The sequence below is a fragment of the Rutidosis leptorrhynchoides genome, chromosome 5 (assembly GCF_046630445.1).
Source record: "Rutidosis leptorrhynchoides isolate AG116_Rl617_1_P2 chromosome 5, CSIRO_AGI_Rlap_v1, whole genome shotgun sequence".
NCBI classification, from domain to species: Eukaryota; Viridiplantae; Streptophyta; class Magnoliopsida; order Asterales; family Asteraceae; genus Rutidosis; species Rutidosis leptorrhynchoides.
This window is the reverse complement of record NC_092337.1, coordinates 108,723,838-108,744,401: the sequence shown is the minus strand read 5'-3', so window position 1 is coordinate 108,744,401 and position 20,564 is coordinate 108,723,838. Positions and strand designations below refer to the sequence as shown.

General features: G+C 36.7%; 1 protein-coding gene across 1 annotated transcript; it reads left to right on the top strand.

The window, feature by feature from the left end:
* Positions 1-2,156: 2,156 nt before the first annotated feature.
* Positions 2,157-5,938, top strand: LOC139847936 (uncharacterized). Its single transcript, XM_071837669.1, has 5 exons — positions 2,157-2,581; positions 3,510-3,559; positions 3,641-4,702; positions 4,792-4,942; positions 5,107-5,938. The coding sequence occupies exons 1-5, from the start codon at positions 2,443-2,445 to the stop codon at positions 5,850-5,852; spliced, it is 2,148 nt and encodes a 715-aa protein (XP_071693770.1). The 5' UTR covers positions 2,157-2,442; the 3' UTR covers positions 5,853-5,938.
* Positions 5,939-20,564: the final 14,626 nt, after the last annotated feature.

Below are 20,564 nucleotides of genomic sequence, written 5' to 3'. Positions count from 1 at the left end.
TAGATACCGAACTTATACACATACTATAAATAAGTTAGAATATTTGATTAATATAAATTATAATCAAATAAAATCCCTAGTACGCTGTATGATTTATTCAAACAAACCTACGGAACTATTTCTTCCTTCAAGATTTATTCATCATCATGGTTTCTCCACCATCATCATCACCAAACCCTAGTCAATGTCATAACATAACTTAATTAAGTTTGATCATGTTCAATGGCAACATGTGTTTTTTTTTTATGAACTCAAGTAAGTTTGATATTGAGTTCAAGAAAGTACAGTTTACAGATAGTTTACGGCTTATGCGTATGATTATTGTTATATTATTAATTGACACAAAATCACATATGCATGACCCATAAAATGTATGTTTGTATGTGTTTGTACATATTGCAAACGAACTGTTTGTAGTTTGAAAATTTCTATAAAGATTGCAACTCTATCACCTCTATGGGCCAAATCAATCATGTTTAGGAATACAAATTAGTTGCTATAAGAAAACTTGTTGTTGATTAAAAATGTAAGTTTAACTTTGGTGTATGTTCTTCGAAGTTTGTAACAGTAGAACCATAAAATAGGGAATTCACATCGCAATGATAGTAAAATCAGAACTTACAGTTTATTCATGTATCTAATGAGAACGTACCACAATCAAAATATGCAAACCAATAAGAAGCATCAGCAGCTTGAATTAATGAGGTTGTAAACAACAGCCAAATAAACATAATCTGAAAATGACTTGTTTGATTTGATCTACATAATTATTGTATATACATTGATTTTTTTCTAGAGATGGAAGATGCGATCAAAAAGCGCAAAAAAAAAAAAAAGAAAAGGCGACCTCCGATGCTTAGTTGATTTTTTTCTTTTTTTTTTTTTTTTTTTTTTTTTGGGTTAAACTTTATTTAGACGAATTTTACACGAATTTTATCTATTTTTTTTAGACATTACATGTATGCAATTTTTGTTTTACCAATTTTTTTTTGTTATTCTTATATATGTTTATCGCATGTTCATCTTCATCTTATTTATATATCATTGTTCTTTAACGAATAATATTTACACTATATATATTGGAAAAAAATTAATGTATATGTACATACATCATACCACATCACTCGTATTATCTACACCATTGTCAAAAAATTGCGGTACCAAGTGGGTAAAAAATCGAAAAATACCGGTCTCGTACCGGTACCAAAACCGGTACCATATTAATATTTTGGTACGGTTTCGGTTCTCCATTTTACCCAATTTCGGTACCGGTACTAACCGGTTCCGGTACGGTTTCGGAACCGATCTCATCCCTAGAATTGGATGGCCACCCACAATTTGCTTAGCCTTTCCCTACGGGCACACTTCTATGTTAACTATTTGTACAGTATAAATATTTAAGGATTAACAAATATTTAATGATTAAGGCTATCAAATATCTTTATATTTTAATTTTTATTTCAATGTAAGTTATATATATACTCTGAAAAATACCACTATAGATCAGATACTTTCAAAAAGTGTTGTAATGTAGGCTATTGGTGATCCGTTACCCGCGTTTGCAGCTCCTGGGACTAACGGTTGTTAATAAAAGCATTCATAGATCAAGTTGATTAGAGTTTCAAGTTCCCGAGCTTCGTGTTGCATCAGATCATCGTGTTAAAATTCATCTCTGAATAGCAGATCGAAAAATCAAAGTTCATGAGATTTTGGCCAACAATTCAATTGAATTCTTTCTCGAATTTTCAGGTCTTGATTTTAGTTCACGAGTGTTAGGTTAAGTAGTTAGAGTAACTTTCATGAAGAAATCGTATACTAAAAACGCCTAAATGTTCACGTCTGTTAACTTCAGGGACTGCACACTCGGAAAACCGGTCACCAATAGCGTACATTAGAACACTTTTTGAAAGTATGTGATCAACCTTGATATTTTTCTAAGTATTAGCCTATATTAAAACAAAAATTATAAATATATAACTATTTAGTAGGTTTAACTCAATATTTAATGCATAAATATAATCAACCTATCATTTTCGGTAGTATCAATCCCCTTCCTCTACCCACGCTTCAGTATTATTATCATATATATAAGTCATATGCCAATACTTCTTTTTTAAGTACTAAAACAAAATTATACCACCAAATTAAATCCCATATGATACAATTGCATCAAATTTCAATTCTAAAAATATTAAATCCTCCGGCATTCTTTTTAGCCTAAAATCATTAGCATTCATTTCTTCTCTGTTAATATCCATTGAAAACAAGTGAAACAACCAAAACACAAATATAAATACTTAGTTGGCTCTGCATATTCTCTGTACAACATCAACAGCCACTTAAAAGAAGCCTAGAAAAAAAAGGATAATGGAAACTGCTAATTCTTGGTTTATTTAACCAAGAAGAAAAAGCATCTTACTTGTTTCTATTCCAAAAGTTAAAATGTCAACTGAAGTAACAGAAGCTAAACAAGAGATAAAGAAGCAACTTGGATGTATGAACGGAATTTTTCAGCTGTTCGATCGCCGCTACCTACTTGGCCAACGCCGCCAAGGCAACCACCAAAAAAAGCTACCTCAAGGTATGTTTAACTAGTACAAAGTAGTAGTATTCATGTTCATTTGCAAAAAGTTGACCACATCATGACATCATTTTACGTTCTTACACGTTTATTATTGCTTTAATGCTTTCTAGTTTTCACTTAGTGGTGTTTAGTATAAGAACATATATTTTGCAACAATTCTATATGCATGAAATTCTTGACAAAGACAATTACCAGAAAGATTAAAATAATATTCAATACTTAGTAACTTTCAAGTCTGTTTGACTGAAATTACTACCCATCAATTTATGAACAACTGATCGGGTTATGTTTAATCTCAAAGGGGTCAAATGACTAATAGAAATTAGCAGAAAGGAAATGGGTCAAATGAGTCACAATTTGCCCACAGTGTACTTTTACAGTTTTACTGCATTAAACATCTTAAATCGTCATGTTAGTTGGAACTAGATATCATGTGAATAATATATGTTTTCTAATCATATTTGCATCCTTGAAATTTTATTAAAGATTAGAAGCTATGGAACAAAAAGGAGAATTCAATTAACCAAACTTACCTGTCCTACCCATTTTGTTACCTCTACATTTTAGCCCATAAGTAGTGGCGGAACTAGAAGATTTTTTTACCGGGGGAGAATTTTTTTTTAATATGGAGGCGAAATTTTATTTTTTAACCGGGGGCGAAATGTTTTCACCTTTTTGGGTTGGGAGCAAAATCTGGAGGTTTTTGGGCAAAATACGAAGACTTTTGAAGACAAAATCAAATTTTAAGCATGAAAATTTCAAATCCACCGGGAGCAGAATCAAAAAATCCAAAAATTTAACCCTAAAAATTTCAAATCCACTGGGGCAGGTGCCCCCGACCCTATGTAATTTCGCCCATGCTTATAAGTAAATATAATGATGAATGTTGATTTTATTACTAAGCCGCGTATAATTTCTTGTTTAGATCAAAGCGACAATGGCAAGAAGTTCAATAATGCGCTATATAAACCTAAGGTAAGACTTGGATTCATAGATTTATAATTTCAATCAATGATATATATTTAAATATAGAATTAAAATTTTCACAACTTACAGGAAAAAAACTGGAATAAGTTGGCAAAAGAGAAGCACAGAGTATCTGTTGAATCATCAAGAAACTCAATTACATCTTCTTGTTCATCATTAGATTCAAGTAAAAGTCTTCAAACAGAAGTGTCCTCATTAGAACAGGACTTATCGGTTGAATTGCCTGATATAAAAAATGTAGTCAAAGAGTCAATGACTAGAAAGCCTCGAGCAGTACCCGTTAAAACTGTCGCGAAAGAGGAGCGCAAGGGTCCCGCCATGACACATGTCGATTCACCAAGGCCTTTACACCATCCAAAACCCGTTCTGTATGAAAGAAAAGATCAGAATCTCGCTAAGCTTCAAGAAATTTCAATTTCAAGAGGAATTAAAGAAGCAAGGTTTTCATACGATGAACGGGCATCACCGTATAAATTAAAATCAGTTGCAAATATCAACGAGCATTCGAGACTATCTTTGGATAGTAAGCAAAGTTCTATCAAGAATCGGACTAATGTAGTTGCAAAGTTGATGGGTCTAGATGATATAAATGACGTCATAAATAAAGATGAAAACTTGAAGATTGAACCATGTTCGGGTCACGAACTGAATTCAATTTCAAGAAAAGTCAATGGGCAAAGGTTGACTGATGCCGAGTTTATAACATCAGGTAAGGATATCAGAGCTATTAAGCAGGTACTTGAAGCAATACGAGGAAAGGAAATGAAGTTAGAGGAAACAGAACACCACAAGGGAACTGTTATTAAACCGTATATTGCAAATTTCCGAAAAGTCAAGAAAGCCAACGGTATGGCAGGCAGGCGAGTTGCAAGAAACTTACCAACTACAGAAACAAAACTAACTTGTAGGACTAAAAAACCGATGTCACCCGAAAAGCAATCTGTTCAAGGGATTAAAAAGAAAACAAATGGGCAGCTGAATGTATCAAAATCGAAAACCAGGTTCACAAACCAACTGCAAACGAATCGGAAATTGTGTAGGCAGGGCGGTCACACGAGGACTTTAAGTCAACAAGATGATACACAGGATGAGTCTGAAGCCATGAGCATTGTTTTGAGTCAAGAAAACAAGGTTAGCAAGTGATATATATCTTTATGGTATTATTTTGAATAAAAAAAAAAAACATAAATTTTAACGCGTATTATTTTTATCCTTTTTAGAATCTATTTGCAGACAAGTTGATGGGATATAAGCCAATAACAGAACTAGTGACACTTGCCGTAGAACAACCGAGCCCTGTATCTGTTCTCGATGAATTTTACAATGAAGATACAACATCTCCTATACAGAAGAAATCATATACTTTTAAAGGTATGTTTCAACGTGTACCACAATTAGCAATTATGGTCTCTACCAGACCCGCCCATATTGCCACCTCTAGATTCCTTAGTTTTTACACACGGGCAAAAAACGTATACATCTTCTGCAGTCGCTATACTATGCTAATTTTTATTGATGAACGAACCTATTTTCAGATGATGAGGATTTATGCTTTGATGAACGAGAATGGGGTCAAGTGGGAATCGATAACTTGGTGAGCAGCACAGAACGACATCAATCTAAGTCCAGGTTCAACCATATAAACCTGGATAACATAAAGCACCTTGTTCATCAGATTGAATTATTAAACTCCCTTAGAGATGAAGATACTATCATTCCACGTGAAAGCATAAACGAAGAAAACACATACATCAAGGAGATTTTAATCGCCTCGGGTATTCAAAAAAATCTCAACTGCGCCACTACAACAGTTGACCTTCATCCAAAATGCAACTTGATCAACCCAGAGTTGTTCAACACTTTGGAAAAAAACAAAAAATGCACCACAAAATCTGAAAAACTCAAAAGGAAAATGATATTTGATACCGTTGATGATATTCTTGTCCAAAAATTAGCCACGTCAACATCTGCTGGACTGTCAAGCAAAATGAGAGGGAAAATTCTGAACGGAGAAAAGCTTCTAGAAGAATTGTACTTAGAAATCAATAATTTCAAAACGAACACATCGAGTGGCTCATATGATGAAATTATAAACATCATAGCTGAAGATGTGGATAAAGATTCAAAAGATTGGGACAAAAACTGTTGTGAGGTTCCAGCTCTGGTGTTAGATATAGAACGTCTCATTTTTAAAGATTTGATTAAGGAGATTGTGAAGAGTGAGGCAGCTGGTCTACAAGAAGGACATGGGCATCACTGCAGGCAATTATTTCTCCTGTAGATGTCGAATTCCATCTCATTACTCCAAATTTATTTTCTATCTATCGTTTCTAGCATTGTAAGTACAAGAATCGTAACTTCACATTCATATATTCATATATAGAGTATATACAACATTAACTAAATTTGTGTACAAATTAGATTTCCCATTTGCTTCTATCTGATTCTATATGTAGTTTCGTATAGACAATAGTAACAATCATTCGAGAAATAATTAGTCCGACGTATTAACATATTAACAAAATAATCAAAGTGTAACTTAGACTCATATTTTCATCATCAGTATCCCCAAACTTGATCAGAAATTCAGAATCACAACCCTAAAGGAAAGATCATACTTTAATAATCGCCTGATTCGCATCAGGCCAGAAATATAGGGGCTCAAATTAGCAAATTATATCTCTTCAAACACAGCAACATACTGATAAATTTAATCAACCACCAGACCTTCAAAAACACATGAGTAGATTACTCTACCATCTACATCAGACGCGATTATATTCTAATCGAAATCCGACATTTTTCCTGTAATCTAATATGTAAGTGCATGCTATGTGATAATATTATTCAAATACAGAATGCTAAAACCATTGAAACCCTACTACTCTAACCTACACGTGCAATTGCTGGTTCCATAAATTTCATATTGCATATAACTTCGTTTCAAACAAGATAGTAACCTATTTCATTTCAAGAGGAATTTGAGTTAATAACGAGTCAAGTGTAGATACTTTAAACTGAAAACTACTGTGATAAACTACGCGATTTATGAAAGTAATGAAACGTTTGAAACCGTTCAGCAGAAGCCACGGCAAGGGCATAGCTGAAACCGCATGTTAACCGTGTGTTGTGCTAAACAGAAATCAGAATCGTAGACATCACAATCAAACCGACCATGAATTATTAAAAAACATTCAACCTCACTAATGACTTGTCCTTAGGTTCTCTAAAATAACCAATCTCGAAGATAAACAAATAGAATCCATAAAAAACATTTGGTTTGATTTTGAGGGTTAAGATTATAACTTACTCCGTATTATTTTTCGACAACTTTTTTCAAATTGCATAAGTGACTAGAACAAGATCATTACATGTTTTTTATATTAGTCGATTATTGGTGGCACTTGTTTTAGTGTTTTCTAGGTAAGCTTTTTAAATAGGTATTCAAACAATATTAAACACAATCGGTAAACTTGATCTCTTCAGATGGCCCCCGATTCCGATCAACAACGCAATAACAAATCCCTTTCAACCTTTTTCATCACCAATTTCCCCCACCACTTTACCTCTTCAGACCTTCGTGAGCTGTTTTCATGTTTTGGAGCGATTGCAGATGTATACATCGCAAGGAAATTATCAAAATTGAATAAACGATTTGCCTTCATTCGTTTCCACTCTCTAGCATCGAATCGTAACCTAGACAAAGAGGCTGCGTCGATTTGGGTAAGCAATTTCCATGTCTTTGTCTCTCGTGCACGTTTTGACAGGTCTTCCAATTTTAAACCTAATCGTACACAAGCTACTCCTGTTATCCCCACGCTTGCAAACCACAATTTCAGTCGTGTAAATCGTGTTAATCCACCTCCCATTAACTCTTATGCATCTGCCATTATTGGCAATCGTTTGGATGCTCAGATTCACACACCTCTGAAACGGATCTCTATTGTTGATGAGGAATGTCTTCAATTGGAAAACTCTGATCTGATCCTTTTGGGTAGAGCAAAAACACCAACCCAAATCCCTTATCTCAATCGAATTTGGTTGGATGAAGGTTTTGACTACCTTTCTGTCCGCTACATTGGTGGGGATTGGGTTTGGATTGAATTCCCTAACATCGAATCCGTTTGGAACTTTAAGAAATGCCTTGCAATACATAACACCCTTGCTGATATTTTGCCTTACTCTGAAACTTTTTCTGTTAAGGAGCGTGCAATTTGGATCGAAATATCAGGTTTACCGATTCGTGCGTGGACTGCACAGGCTTTTAAGAAAATTGCCTTTCGTTTTGGAAGAGTCCTCTTTCAAGATACTGACATCAATGATAAAAAAGGAGCAGGAAAAGTTTGTATTCTATCCACAAACTTGAACCTTATTCACGAGAAGACTTTGGTCCCGGTTGCAGATAAAGAATATTCTGTACTTGTGAAAGAAGTAGCTGACTGGAATCCGACTATTTTGAAGGCACAAGTAGATTCGAATGAAGAAAAATCTGATGAAGAGGACCATCAGAACTTTAAAGTTCTCTCTGTTGATTCTAGTAGCGACGATATAGAGGAAGGTGAATACGTCAATGATTCTTTTGATTTGTTGGGGCAACCACACACATTTCAGTCCATTCCCAAAGTGCAACCTCAAGGCGAGCAGGATTTCAATCAGTCTGTTGCCAACTCTCCTAATATCGGCTTTAATAATTCTGGTATCAATGAAAAAAAGGAACAACCTGTTCCCGAGGAATGTAATTCTCAGCCTCAAGACGGTAGTAGCTTATCCAAAGCACCTGGTTTTAGTGGAACGAAACAAAATAATGGGAACCCAGTTTTATCAACCGAATCAACGGGAAATAACAAGTCTCCTTCGGTCAACGTGGACGAAGTGCTCTGTGAAAAATTAGATAACTATATCACTTTTGGGAATTCCTTAGGCTATGACATGAAAGGTTGTCAAAGAGATCTCAAGAAACTGCTTGCTAGTTTGGGTGCTCATAACTCTGTTTAATGAATACGTTGTCAATTAATCTTGGTGGAGGGGTGAGATCATTAAACAAACAAAAATGGGTGAGAAGTCTTTGCATAGATCATGGTATTGTCGTTTTGGGTATTCAAGAAACGAAACTTACTCAACTTGATATTTTTGTCGTTAAATCGCTTTGGGGTAACTCCCTTTTTGAGGTGGCTTCTTCTAGTGCCCGTGGTCGTTCAGGTGGTATTTTAACCATTTGGGACCCTACTAGTTTTGTGAAGAAAAGGATTCTTTCTTTCGATAATTTCCTGATCGTTGAAGGTTTTAGAAAAGGTTTTCAAACTCCCTGTTTTCTTATTAACATTTATGCTCCTCAACAAAGACCTAAGAAGATTCTTTTGTGGTCCTATTTATCTTCGTTTATGGCTAATAATATTGGTGAATTCTTACTTTTTGGTGACTTCAATGCTGTTCGGGCTCCTCATGAACGAGATGGATCTTCCTTTTGTCACCTAACTGCAGGCGACCTCAATGGCTTTATTCTTAACACTAGCTTAGTGGATATTCCTTTAAGCGGGCGTAAGTTTACTCGTTCCAATAAATTTTGCAACAATAGAGCTCGGTTGGATCGGTTCTTAATGTCTTCTGACTGCTTTAATGATTGGCCTTCAATGGTTGGTAGAATCCTGCCTAACTTGTGGTCGGACCATTGCCCGATTATTCTAACTGTCGACAAGTCTGACTTTGGCCCGATTCCCTTCAAGATCTTTAATTCTTGGTTTTGCATTGACGGTTTTGACCAAATTGTTGTTGCTGCTTGCGATGAATTCGATGCTTCATATGCATGTTGCGACGTAAATTCTTTTGTTTACTTTAAAGACAAGTTGAAATTTCTTAAAGGTAAGCTGAAGGTGTGGCATAAGTCGAAAAAAGATGTGAATTTTGTTGATCGATCTAATTTGCTTACCCTTATTGATAATATTGATTGTGAGCTTGATAATGGAGGTGATTCCGCTACTCTTTTCCCTCGTCGTATTGAGGCCTTAAACAATCTTTTACGCATCAACAAACTTGATGCGATGGATGTAGCTCAGAAGAACAAGAAACAATGGATTCAGTTTGGAGACGAAAATTCGGCTTTCTTCCATTCTTCTATTAAGAGGAAGAGAAAAAAGCTTGTTGTTCCTGGCATCATGTATAACGGAGTTTGGGAGGCTGACCCGTTGGCTGTGAAAGGCGCTTTTCTTGACTGTTTTAAAGAGAAATTTATGCGCGTAGATTGTGTTAAAATCATTAGTCCAAGTTCTCACCTTTTGAAGCTGACTCCTGCTACTGCCGATACTATTGAACAACCTTTTTCAGCTTTTGAAATTAAGCGTGGTGTTTGGGACTGTGGAGATGATAAGGCTCCTGGCCCGGATGGTTTCTCGTTTCGCTTTATTAAACATTTTTGGTCTGTTCTGGAGCCTAATATTACTGATTTCGTTGAAAACTTTTATGCATCAGGTCACTTTCCAAAAGGTTGCAACTCATCCTTTTTCACCATGATCCCGAAGGTTGATAATCCGTTGTTTGTCAAAGACTATCGCCCGATTAGCTTGATTGGCATTCAATATAAGATCCTAGCGAAGATTCTTGCTAATCGTCTTGCTGGGGTCATCGATTATATCATTAGTCCAGAGCAAACTGGTTTTATTAAGGGACGTCAAATTCTTGATGGACCTTTAATTATTAACGAAGTCATAGACTGGTGCAAACGTCGCAAGAAAAAGGCCATGATTCTCAAGGTGGATTTTGAAAAAGCCTTCGACTCAATAAGTTGGGATTTTATTTTTTCGATGCTTTCTTTCCTGGGATTCGGTAAGAGATGGATTATGTGGATCAAAGGATGCCTCACCTCCTCTTGTGCTTCCATTCTGGTTAACGGTTCTCCTTCTGAGGAATTTCGTATCGGTCGTGGATTGAGGCAAGGAGATCCCCTGTCTCCGTTTCTTTTTATTATTGGTATGGAAGGGCTTCATGCGGCTATCCAAGATGCCATGGACGCAAGCTTGTTTGCGGGTATTCGTATTGGCAATCGTAACACCTCCTGTCTCCTTTCACATTGTTTTTTTGCAGATGATGCTCTTTTCGTGGGAGAATGGAATGACGATAACATATGCAACTTGATAACCTTGCTCGAGTGCTTCTATACTGTTTCTGGCTTACGTATAAATATTCATAAGTCAAACTTGTTAGGGATTGGCATTCCTCGAGATGAAGTGATTCGTGTGGCTTCTCTTATTGGGTGTGCTCATTCTCCTCTCCCTTTTAAGTACTTAGGCTTTCCCCTGGGTGCTAACATGAGTCGTATTGACAATTGGTCCCCGGTTCTTGATAAAGTCGAGAAAAGACTTGCATCGTGGAAGGTTAATCTATTATCTTATGGCGGTAGACTTACCTTGGTGAAGTCGGTTCTTGGCACTCTTGGTACATTTTTTTTTTCGATCTTTAAAGCCCCAAAGAGTGTTATTAATCGCCTTGAATCTATTCGTGCAAATTTCTTTTGGGGTGGTAATCCGGGCGATAGAAAGATTCATTGGGTCAAGTGGGATGACATTTTGAAAGAAAAAGATAAGGGCGGTCTTGGTGTGATTAGCATGGAATCTCTCAACAATTCTCTTCTTTATAAATGGAGGTGGCGTTATGTCCATAACAAGAACCAAATTTGGGTCAAAATTATTCAAGCTATTCATGGCGTTCAACCGGATGGCCTTTACCCTTGCATCACGCGTGCTCCTGCTACTTGTTGGGGCAAAATTAACAGTTGTCTTTTATCTTTGCACTCTTTGCAGGTTATTCACCCTTCAATCTTGTCCATTCATGTTGGAAATGGTCTTCATACTAGATTCTGGATGGATAGATGGTGTCATGATTCCACTCTTGGTGCTCTTTTCCCACGTCTTTTCTACCTTGACGTGAATAGGGAATGCTTGGTTTCTGATAGATGGTAGAACCTTAATTGGGTTTGGCAATGGCGAAGAGGTGTTCGTGGTGGGGCAGAAGCTGATCAACTCACTTCTCTTTGCAACTTATTGGAGAATGTTTCATGTACGGATAAGGTGGACAAGTGGGTTTGGTCTCTTACTTCTGATAATGTGTTTTCGGTTAGCTCTCTTCGGCATATTTTAGATAGCTCTATGGACGTCTCCCGACACACGTACTGGAATAAAGTGATCCCTTCTAAAGTCCTTATTTTTTATTGGCGCCTTTTGCTTAATAGATTGCCCCATAAGAAGAATTTGCAGGCCCGAAATGTGTATTGTCCTACTTTCTCGTGCTCTGATTGCGGATTTTTCTTGGAGGATTCGAACCATATTTTCTTCCATTGTCAGTCTGCTTCTCAAGTGTGGAGTTTTGTTGCTTCATGGACCGGTATTTCCCTGCCTAGGTGGTCAAATGGGTTGGAGCTTCGGAATTGGCTAGCTTCGGCCTCCCCAGACCCAAAAGTTACGCTTGTTTTACACTGCATCTGCATCGCATCTCTCTGGTCTATTTGGAGGCTCAGGAACGATATTGTCTTCAGCTCCGGTTTGTTCAAGAAGAGCCATCTTTTAGACTACATTGTTGTTAATGCTTTTGATTGGTTATCCTCTAGATCTAAGTTATTTAAGATCGATTGGAATGTTTGGCTTCAATTTCCTTTGAACATTTTGTAATTTTTTCCTAGCTTCTTGCTAGCTTAATTTAATTCTGCCGTTCTAAAAAAAAAAAAAGAATCCATAAAATTCGTACTTTAAATTAAAATTGTTGAAATAAAGATTAATTACACAAAAAGTCAAATCGTCTTCTCTTTCCATACCATCATCACAACCCTTCCCCAATAAAAATCGTCATCTTTCAAAGGCTATTCCAAACTTGGTAATGATTTACATCATTCATAAATCATTAATTCCAAGAAGGCCTCTAGACGTATCTACCTGATGGCACACTAATCGACCGTTGATTTTGTGACAAGACCGTCCCTTGAGCTGCCGTTGCCGTTTCCTGCCTCGGTTATTGAATAAATAAATTACTCAATTAGAAAAATAAATGTCTACATCTATTTATAGACTTGAATTAATCTTGATATTCATACACTTCAAAACCAAAAACATTCGAAATGTTCTTCATTCCTCTAAAATCATGAACACCATTCACTTCAAATTTGCCCTCCATCTACTCAAGAACAATGTGAAGTGTACAACCGAGTGAAGCTGATGAATCGACCAATCACCACTGATATAAGAGTCATTAAGGAAGGCTTTCCAATGGTCCTAGATGACTTCACAATCATGGGATGGTTCTCCTTTCTAGAGGTCTCACGACCAATATACCCTAAGCATATTCGTGAGTTCTATGCTAACTTCGAACTTGCTGAAAATAAGTTCATTACCTTTCAACTGTTCGGGAGGAAGTTTAGTAAGGGTATTCTCACCTTCAGAAAGGTGCTAGGCATTTCATTATATGGAGAAACTTCGTGTCAACTAAGAAACTTCCATGGAAAGGCATTGTTGATCACCTATGTCCCCACATTCCAGAGAAAGAAGCATTGAGGCGAGGAATTCGAGAAGGTGATATTTCTGGTCTGGCTAGAAGAAAGAATGCGTTCATCCGTAGCAATGTATTCTTCAGAGAAGAGAATTTCCCTTATTTGGATGACATCGAGGTTGCTCTACATTGGTGCCTACATCACCAAGTCAGGGTTTGTATGGCGCAATTGGTGGCATGGAGAATGTGGCGCCTTCTCGTGGATCGAACGAGGTCCCTGCCATATGGGGCTCTTCTCAATAGCCTCTTCCACCACTTTCAGGATATCTCTCCTGACATTCTACAAGCGCCATTTGCCAATGAACATATCTCCCTGAGAAGCATTGGCTACTGATATCGGCCAAAAAGTCACGTTTTTACCCCCCGATATGAGGCCTTAAATAATTAATTAACTATATCGAAGAATTAAGCGTTTATTTTCTTTATTCGATAGATCAAGTGATTACAAAGACGATGCAAGAAGAATCAAAGAAAACAGACTTAAAACGAAGAATCTAGAGCAAAAACAATGAAAACCAAGTTACGATCTCAGAAACCAAGCTACGATCGCGAAAACTAGTCAAAAAACCAAGTTAAGACATGCACCCGACCTGCCTACACGGGGTGCCAAGCCACCCGGCTTGCATACCCGGGCTGCCCACACGGGTGGTGCACATGGATGACACACCCGGGGAGATCAACACACGGGAAATGTACCCGGCACCAATACCCGGGGTGCCCAATTTGCACGGGTCCCTTACCTGAGGTACCCACTACCCGAATGCATATAATACACATTTATCTCACTCACAATCTCACTCTCTCACTAGTTTGTCTCTTTGGTATGATTATATAATTATCTATTAGCGATAATTACCTAGAGTAAGCGTTAAACGGAGCTTGTAGAAGATTGGAGGTGCGTCAGAAGTTGTCACTTTTGTAATTTTGGAACTCGATTAATCAACTATTATTTCTATCCTTTAATCTATCTTTTCATAATGTCTTTCATTATTGTTATGCTAGATGATATTAAAGCCATGATTAGCGAGTGTTTAATTGCTTATGATCGTTTTGGTGAGGTAGGTTTAGTTTACTGCCCTCGAGCATCGTCGTCTTGTTTGTTGTTTTTTCCTTTGCTATTTTCTTTCCTCGTTCCGAAAAAAGGTAATAGTTCTAGGGTATTCGTTTTTTTCGTTAATAAAATCAAATTTTTGCTTAAATTTTTTTTCTTTACACACTTGCTACTTAAATTAAGAAAATGGTAAACGTAGTTTAAGAGCTATGTTTAAACATTTTATATATTAATTAATTTTAAATTTACAACTAATTGTTATCATGAATAACACTAATACCAAAATTATATGAGGAAATTCGATATTAAAAAACAATATTTATATTTTGTAATTAATTCAATAAAAATTTAAAACTTAAATATGATATGCTTAAACGTAACACTAAGAGCTACGTTTAGCATTAATCCTTTATATTAAATTAAAATTAACTTAATATTCAATTAACTTAATGTTTCCGAGACAAAGGATAACGGCGTGTCAGTTGAAAAGTGTGCGATGAATCAATCCAATGATGAAAACGGGTCCCACTGAGCAAACGGTTCAAACCCTAATGAAATGACAATTATTTCCCAACGTGAAAACAATCCAATCCCAATCGAAAGCCCAGTCCAAAACGGCCCAAATCCCTGTCAAACTGAACCTAACCCAAATAACCACAAACTCTTCCCAAACCCTCCAGAGCCCAATCCACCCACCATAAATATCTCAAGCCCAAAAGAAAACAATCCAATGAACGATCCACACGAAATCCCAACCAATCATACCACCACACCAATCCAACCTATCATTACCGAAACGAACCTTCTACAAAACACACCTAAGCCCAACTCACAAAAAAGTGCTCAACCTCAAATCTCTTCAAAGCTCAACTCACCAAAAGAGCCCAACTCACACAGCAATAACAATCAGTCCAATCCTAGATACAATAAAAAAACCACCAGCCCGAATGAATCATTTATCCTTCAATCTTCAAACTTCGTGAGTCCGAAAAACGTCTTCAAGACATTCGATTCATCTTCCCCACAAAAACAAACCAGTCCTCTCAAACCCGATCAAATCAATCCCATTATCAGTCCCATTCGTAATCTCAACCTCACAGATAGAGAATCCGGTAAAAAACACGAAATTTCCTCTCGCCACACCTCACCTATCCGTTTCACCCAACCTCCGCAAAATTCGATTAACCCTAACCCTCCTAAAACACAAAATTCCCCAAATCCAGATCACAGAAACAACCGTCCACCCAAACCATCAATACATCAGCCAATCCAACCCCATTCTACCAAACTCAAAAACATAAACCATGATAAACCTTCCACTTCCAATGCGAACCAAGCTTGGAGCACCATAATGAATTGGAAAGCGTCTTCTCGTATCCTTCATGCCAAAATAAAAGCAAGAGTTCCTCAGGTCAAATCACAAATGGTATGAAAATCAAATCCCGTTCAAAAACCAAATCAAAATCCTATGTCTCCGGCAAATCCTCCAAAAATGGCAACCGAAACTCAAAAGATAGTGTAGGGTGAAAAGATTTTGGTGAAAGATTGGGGGTGCGTTGGGACTCTAAGTCTCAATAATGTTCTATCCTTCAGCTCGTATAATTCCGTTTTATTATGAAGATTTTATCATGGAACATTCGTGGTTTTGGAAACGATATGGGAAAGGAAGGTAAATATAGTCATTTTATGACGTTATGTAGAACAGAACAACCAAGCATCGTGGTAGTTCAAGAGTCCAAGTGTGATGTTGTCTCAGATAAATTCATAGAATTTATTTAGGGAGGTCCTGATTTCGGGTATGTTCAGAAACCTAAAATAGGCAAATCCGGTGGTTTATTAGTGATATGGGACCCTAATGTTTTTGTAATCAACGAAGCAGTGGTAAAAGATTTTTTCCTCGCTATTAAGGGACATTAGGTTGGAAAAGACGAGGAGATAGTGGTAGTCAACGTTTATGGACCTCATTGTGATTCAAAAAAGAAGAAAATGTGGGATAATTTGGAAGAATTAATGCAATACCCAAACACGGCTTGGATCATTTGTGGTGATTTTAATGAAGTTCGTGATAGTTCGGAGAGATTAAATTGCGTTTTCCATGAAAATCGGGTTGCCAAGTTCAATAGCTTCATCAAAAATATGCAATTAACTGACATTCCCCTACTTAGCAAGAAATTCATGAGGTTTAGTGATGATGGGTCTAAGTTAAGCAAATTGGATCGTTTCTTGGGGTCGAATGAAATTATCCAAATGTGGTATCTCAACAACCGCTCTAGATCGCAATACTTCGGACCATACCCCCATACTCCTCAGCGATAAGAATGATGATTTCGGCCCAAAACCGTTTAAGATTTTTTGATGTGTGGCTTGAGGAAAAGGTGGTCGAACCTATAATCGTTGAAGCTTGGAATACGCAAGTCACTAGCTCTATAAAAGATTGTGTATTTCGGAATAAACTAAAAAACGTCAAAGAAGCATTACGAAAGTGGAGCAAACATAAATACGGTACTCTTGATATCGAAATAGACAATCTCAGAAAGGAAGTCCAAGAATGGGAAAAAAGCCAGAAGAGGGCATCCTCAATGATTCTGATCGAGAGTCATGGGTGAAATCTTAGAACACGTGGTTGCAAAAGGATAGAACGAAGGGTCAAATGCTCAAACAAAAAGCAAGACTGAAGTGGGCTGCTGAGGGGGATGATAACACTCGCTTTTTTCACACATCGGTAAAAAGACGTCAGAATAAATGAAAAATTCGTGGCTTACACATCGATAGTGTTTGGACAGAAGACCCGAATTCCATTAAAAATGAAATTTCAATTTTTTCAAGGGTAAATTTGAGCAGGAGGTTAACTTTGGGCCAAGTGTTGATGGACTTAATGGACTTAACTTCAAAACCATCGATTAGAATATGGCCAGCATGCTGGAATCACAGTTTTCCGAGTCAGAAATATGGAATGCGTTAAAAGATTGTAGTGAATCAAAAGTCCCGGGCCCCGATGGATTCAATTTTAAATTCTACAAAAAATTTTGGTGGCTTATAAAGGGAGATTTGATCAATGCTATCGATTGATTTTTTGAAAAAAGTGAAATATCTAAAGGGTGTAACGCTTCCTTTATCACCTTACTTCCAAAAAAGAAAAACCCAATGGGTCTTGGGGATTACCGTCCCATAAGTTTGTTAGGCATTTTCTACAAAATCGTTGCAAAGATACTCGCTAATCGTCTCAAAAAAGTTACACCTCATCTCGTTGAATCCGAACAGAGTGCATTCATTAAAGGAAGGTACATATTAGATAGTATCCTTGTAGCTAATGAAGTAGTCGATGACTTAAAATTCTGAAAAAAAGTCTAATTTTTAAAGTGGATTTCGAGAAGGCATTCAACTGTTTAAATTGGAAATATATTCTCGGGGTTTTAAAGTTGATGGGTGTCGGGAACAAGTGGATTTCATGGATGGATTCATGTCTTAGATCAGCATCGGTTTCAGTTTTAGTTAACGGGTCCCCAACAATGGAATTCATGTTAAAGAAAGGTGTAAGACAAGGTGACCCGTTATCTCCATACCTTTTCATTTTAGCAACAGAAGGTATGAGTCGTTTACTGAAATGTGCCTGAGAAGCAAATCTATATAAAGGGGTAGAAATAGGGGACGAAAGACTAGTGGTCTCGCATCTTCAATATGCAGACGATACAATTCTTTTCGGGGAATGGAGTAGAAATAACCTCTCGAACCTTATGAATATCCTAAAATGCTTCGAGAAACTTTAGGTCCTTAAAGTTAATATTGTGAAAAGCTACCTATATGGAATCGGTGTGGAAAATGATGATATACAAGAGGCAGCTTCATGTATCGAATGCAATTCGAGCAAACTCCCCATGACATATCTCGGGCTTCCAATTGGGCAAAAAAATGAAAAAAAATCGAGGATTGGAAACCATACATAGATAAAATTTGGGGTAGGATCGCGGATTTGAAATCAATATCGATGTCATTTGGTGGTCGTCTCACACTTATAAAGTCGGTTCTCAACAGCCTCCCGTTGTATGCTTTCTCCTTATTCCGTGCTCCATCGGGTGTCATAGACACTCAGGAAGGTATGCGTCGTAATTTTTTATGGGGCGGGTCAGGGGATGTTTCAAAAATGTCTTGGGTTAGTTGGGACACTATACTAATGAGTTACGATCGGGATGGGTTCAATATCGGGTCCCTCAAGGCAAAAAACTTAGCTTTGTTGGGAAAATGGTGGTGGCGATTCCATATGGAAAACAACACCTTTTGGGTCTCAGTTGTCAAAAGTATTTACGGTCGGGATGGGGGGGTTGGGGTTCTCTCATGTGCAACATGTGTCTAGCAGGGGTTCGATTTGGAATGGAATTCAACAAGTGGAAAAAGCTTTGATGAAATGGCATATTAATCTTCCTGGAACTTTCACAAGGAAACTGGGCAAATGCGATGATGTTCTATTTTGGAAAGATATTTGGGTTGGGAATACCCCTCTTTGCAACAAGTTTGGAAGGCTCTTCAGATTAGAATCGAATCAAAATGCGACTGTGGCTTCCAGGCTTTCCAACAATGGGTCATAACTAGTCACAAATTGGCAATGGAAACGAGATATATCGGGCAGAAATGAGGACGAACTCAGGCATCTCCTAAACTGCCTTGGTGGGATCGAGCTCCGGAATGATGCAAAGGATACTTGGACGTGGTCTGTAAACAATGGTGGCTCATTTTCTACATACGAATTCTCGATTCTCTTGAATGAAAAAATGCCCCAGAATGCTTCCCTTCCTTTAGCTACCATGCGAAACAATTTCCTTCCTCAAAAACTTGGCGCACATGTTTGGAGAACGAAGCATGGGAGGTTACCGGTTAGAGTCGAATTGAATAAACGTGGCATCGATCTAGACTCGGTTCGTTGTCCAATATGCAATAATGATTTGGAAACGGTGGAACACATGATTTTAAAATGCCCGAAAGTTAAAGAGCTATGGGATCGGGTTTTTCGATGGTTCAACAATGGTAATATGTCTTATGCAAACTTAAATGATATGTTTCTCGGGAAGCTTTCGTCCTCACATCATGTCTCGAAGTTATGGCAAGCAATAGAATGGGTCACGGGATACCAAATTTGGAAAAAACGAAACCAAAAGATTTTCGATAATCGAGATTGGAGCATCCCAAACGCGCTAAACGACGTCCAAATCCACAGCTTCCTTTGGATCTCTTCTCGTGCAAAGAAGACAAAATTCGAATGAAATCAATGGCTTGTTAATCCAAGTGTTTTCGATGATCGCGGTTAATGTTCCTACGCACATTCAATAGTCCCTAGAGATTTCAATTCAAATTTTCCCATTGTAATCCTTGTTTTTTCTCCTGTTTTTCTGTAAATGTATAGCCTCTATGCATTCTTCTTTGTATCTTTTTTTCATAGTAATAAAATTTCATTTGCCTTGCAAAAAAAAAATAAAAATAAATAAATAAATAAATATCTCATCAACTACTCAATTACTTTAATGTTAAATGTGACCCTAAGTGTTATATTTAAGCATATCATATATCATATATATATTAATAAACTTTGTTTAATTACGTATAAGTATTAATGTTAATATGCTTTATATAATTTTAATATCAATATTTATATATGGTAGGTTTGAGTTGCAAAATTATTAAAATTAAATTATATATTATGCTTAAACGTATACATTTATTTAAAAAAAAAAAAAAAAAACCTATACATTTATTATTTTCTAAAGCTAATTAAACTAAGTAGACCACCTTTTAATTTAAACATGACTCAAAAGTTAAAACATAATGGATCGATGTGTTAGAATATGCATGCTGTCCTAAAACCTTGTTTGACCCTTTTTCTTGTGTATTTAAAGATTGAAAATTTCAAAGATAGCTAGACATTTAAATTTGTTTTGGTTTTATTTGATAAAGTTTAACCCATAGGACCACAAAGCTTTAAATTCGTAGAAGAAAATAAAGTTGTACTGTACTGCCTGTTTAAGCTGTGCTACTGCAACTGCTGCAAATTTAGTGTGTATTGGATCTGATGCGAAGTTGACACTTGATCTTTATCAATTTATCATCTGTCTTTCTCACCTAACAGCAATACTCTAAACAATACTCAGATCTTATTCCTTTGCATATAAATCTTACTATATATACTAGCTTAAGACCCGCGGATTCGCGGGTTTCGGTCAATAATTTTATTAATTGAAAGAAACTTTAAATGATTTGATGTTAAAATGAAATCCAATGATGTATTTTTTGAGTTGCAGATTAAAAATGTCGTTTAACAAACAATATATGAAAAAGTAAGTTGGCAAACATTTAAATAAACGAAAATTAGACTTTCAGATATAAATAAAATATTTGGTAAGACAACTTGTATATGTTGTTGTCCAA

What these genes read in the sequence shown, in the direction of transcription:
- LOC139847936 (XM_071837669.1), top strand. Translation starts at nt 2,443, where the DNA reads ATGTCAACTGAAGTAACAGAAGCTAAACAAGAGATAAAGAAGCAACTT. An exon ending in CCAAAAAAAGCTACCTCAAG is followed by an intron (nt 2,582 to 3,509) that starts GTATGTTTAACT and finishes TTTCTTGTTTAG; the next exon opens with ATCAAAGCGACAATGGCAAG. An exon ending in GAAATCATATACTTTTAAAG is followed by an intron (nt 4,943 to 5,106) that starts GTATGTTTCAAC and finishes ACCTATTTTCAG; the next exon opens with ATGATGAGGATTTATGCTTT.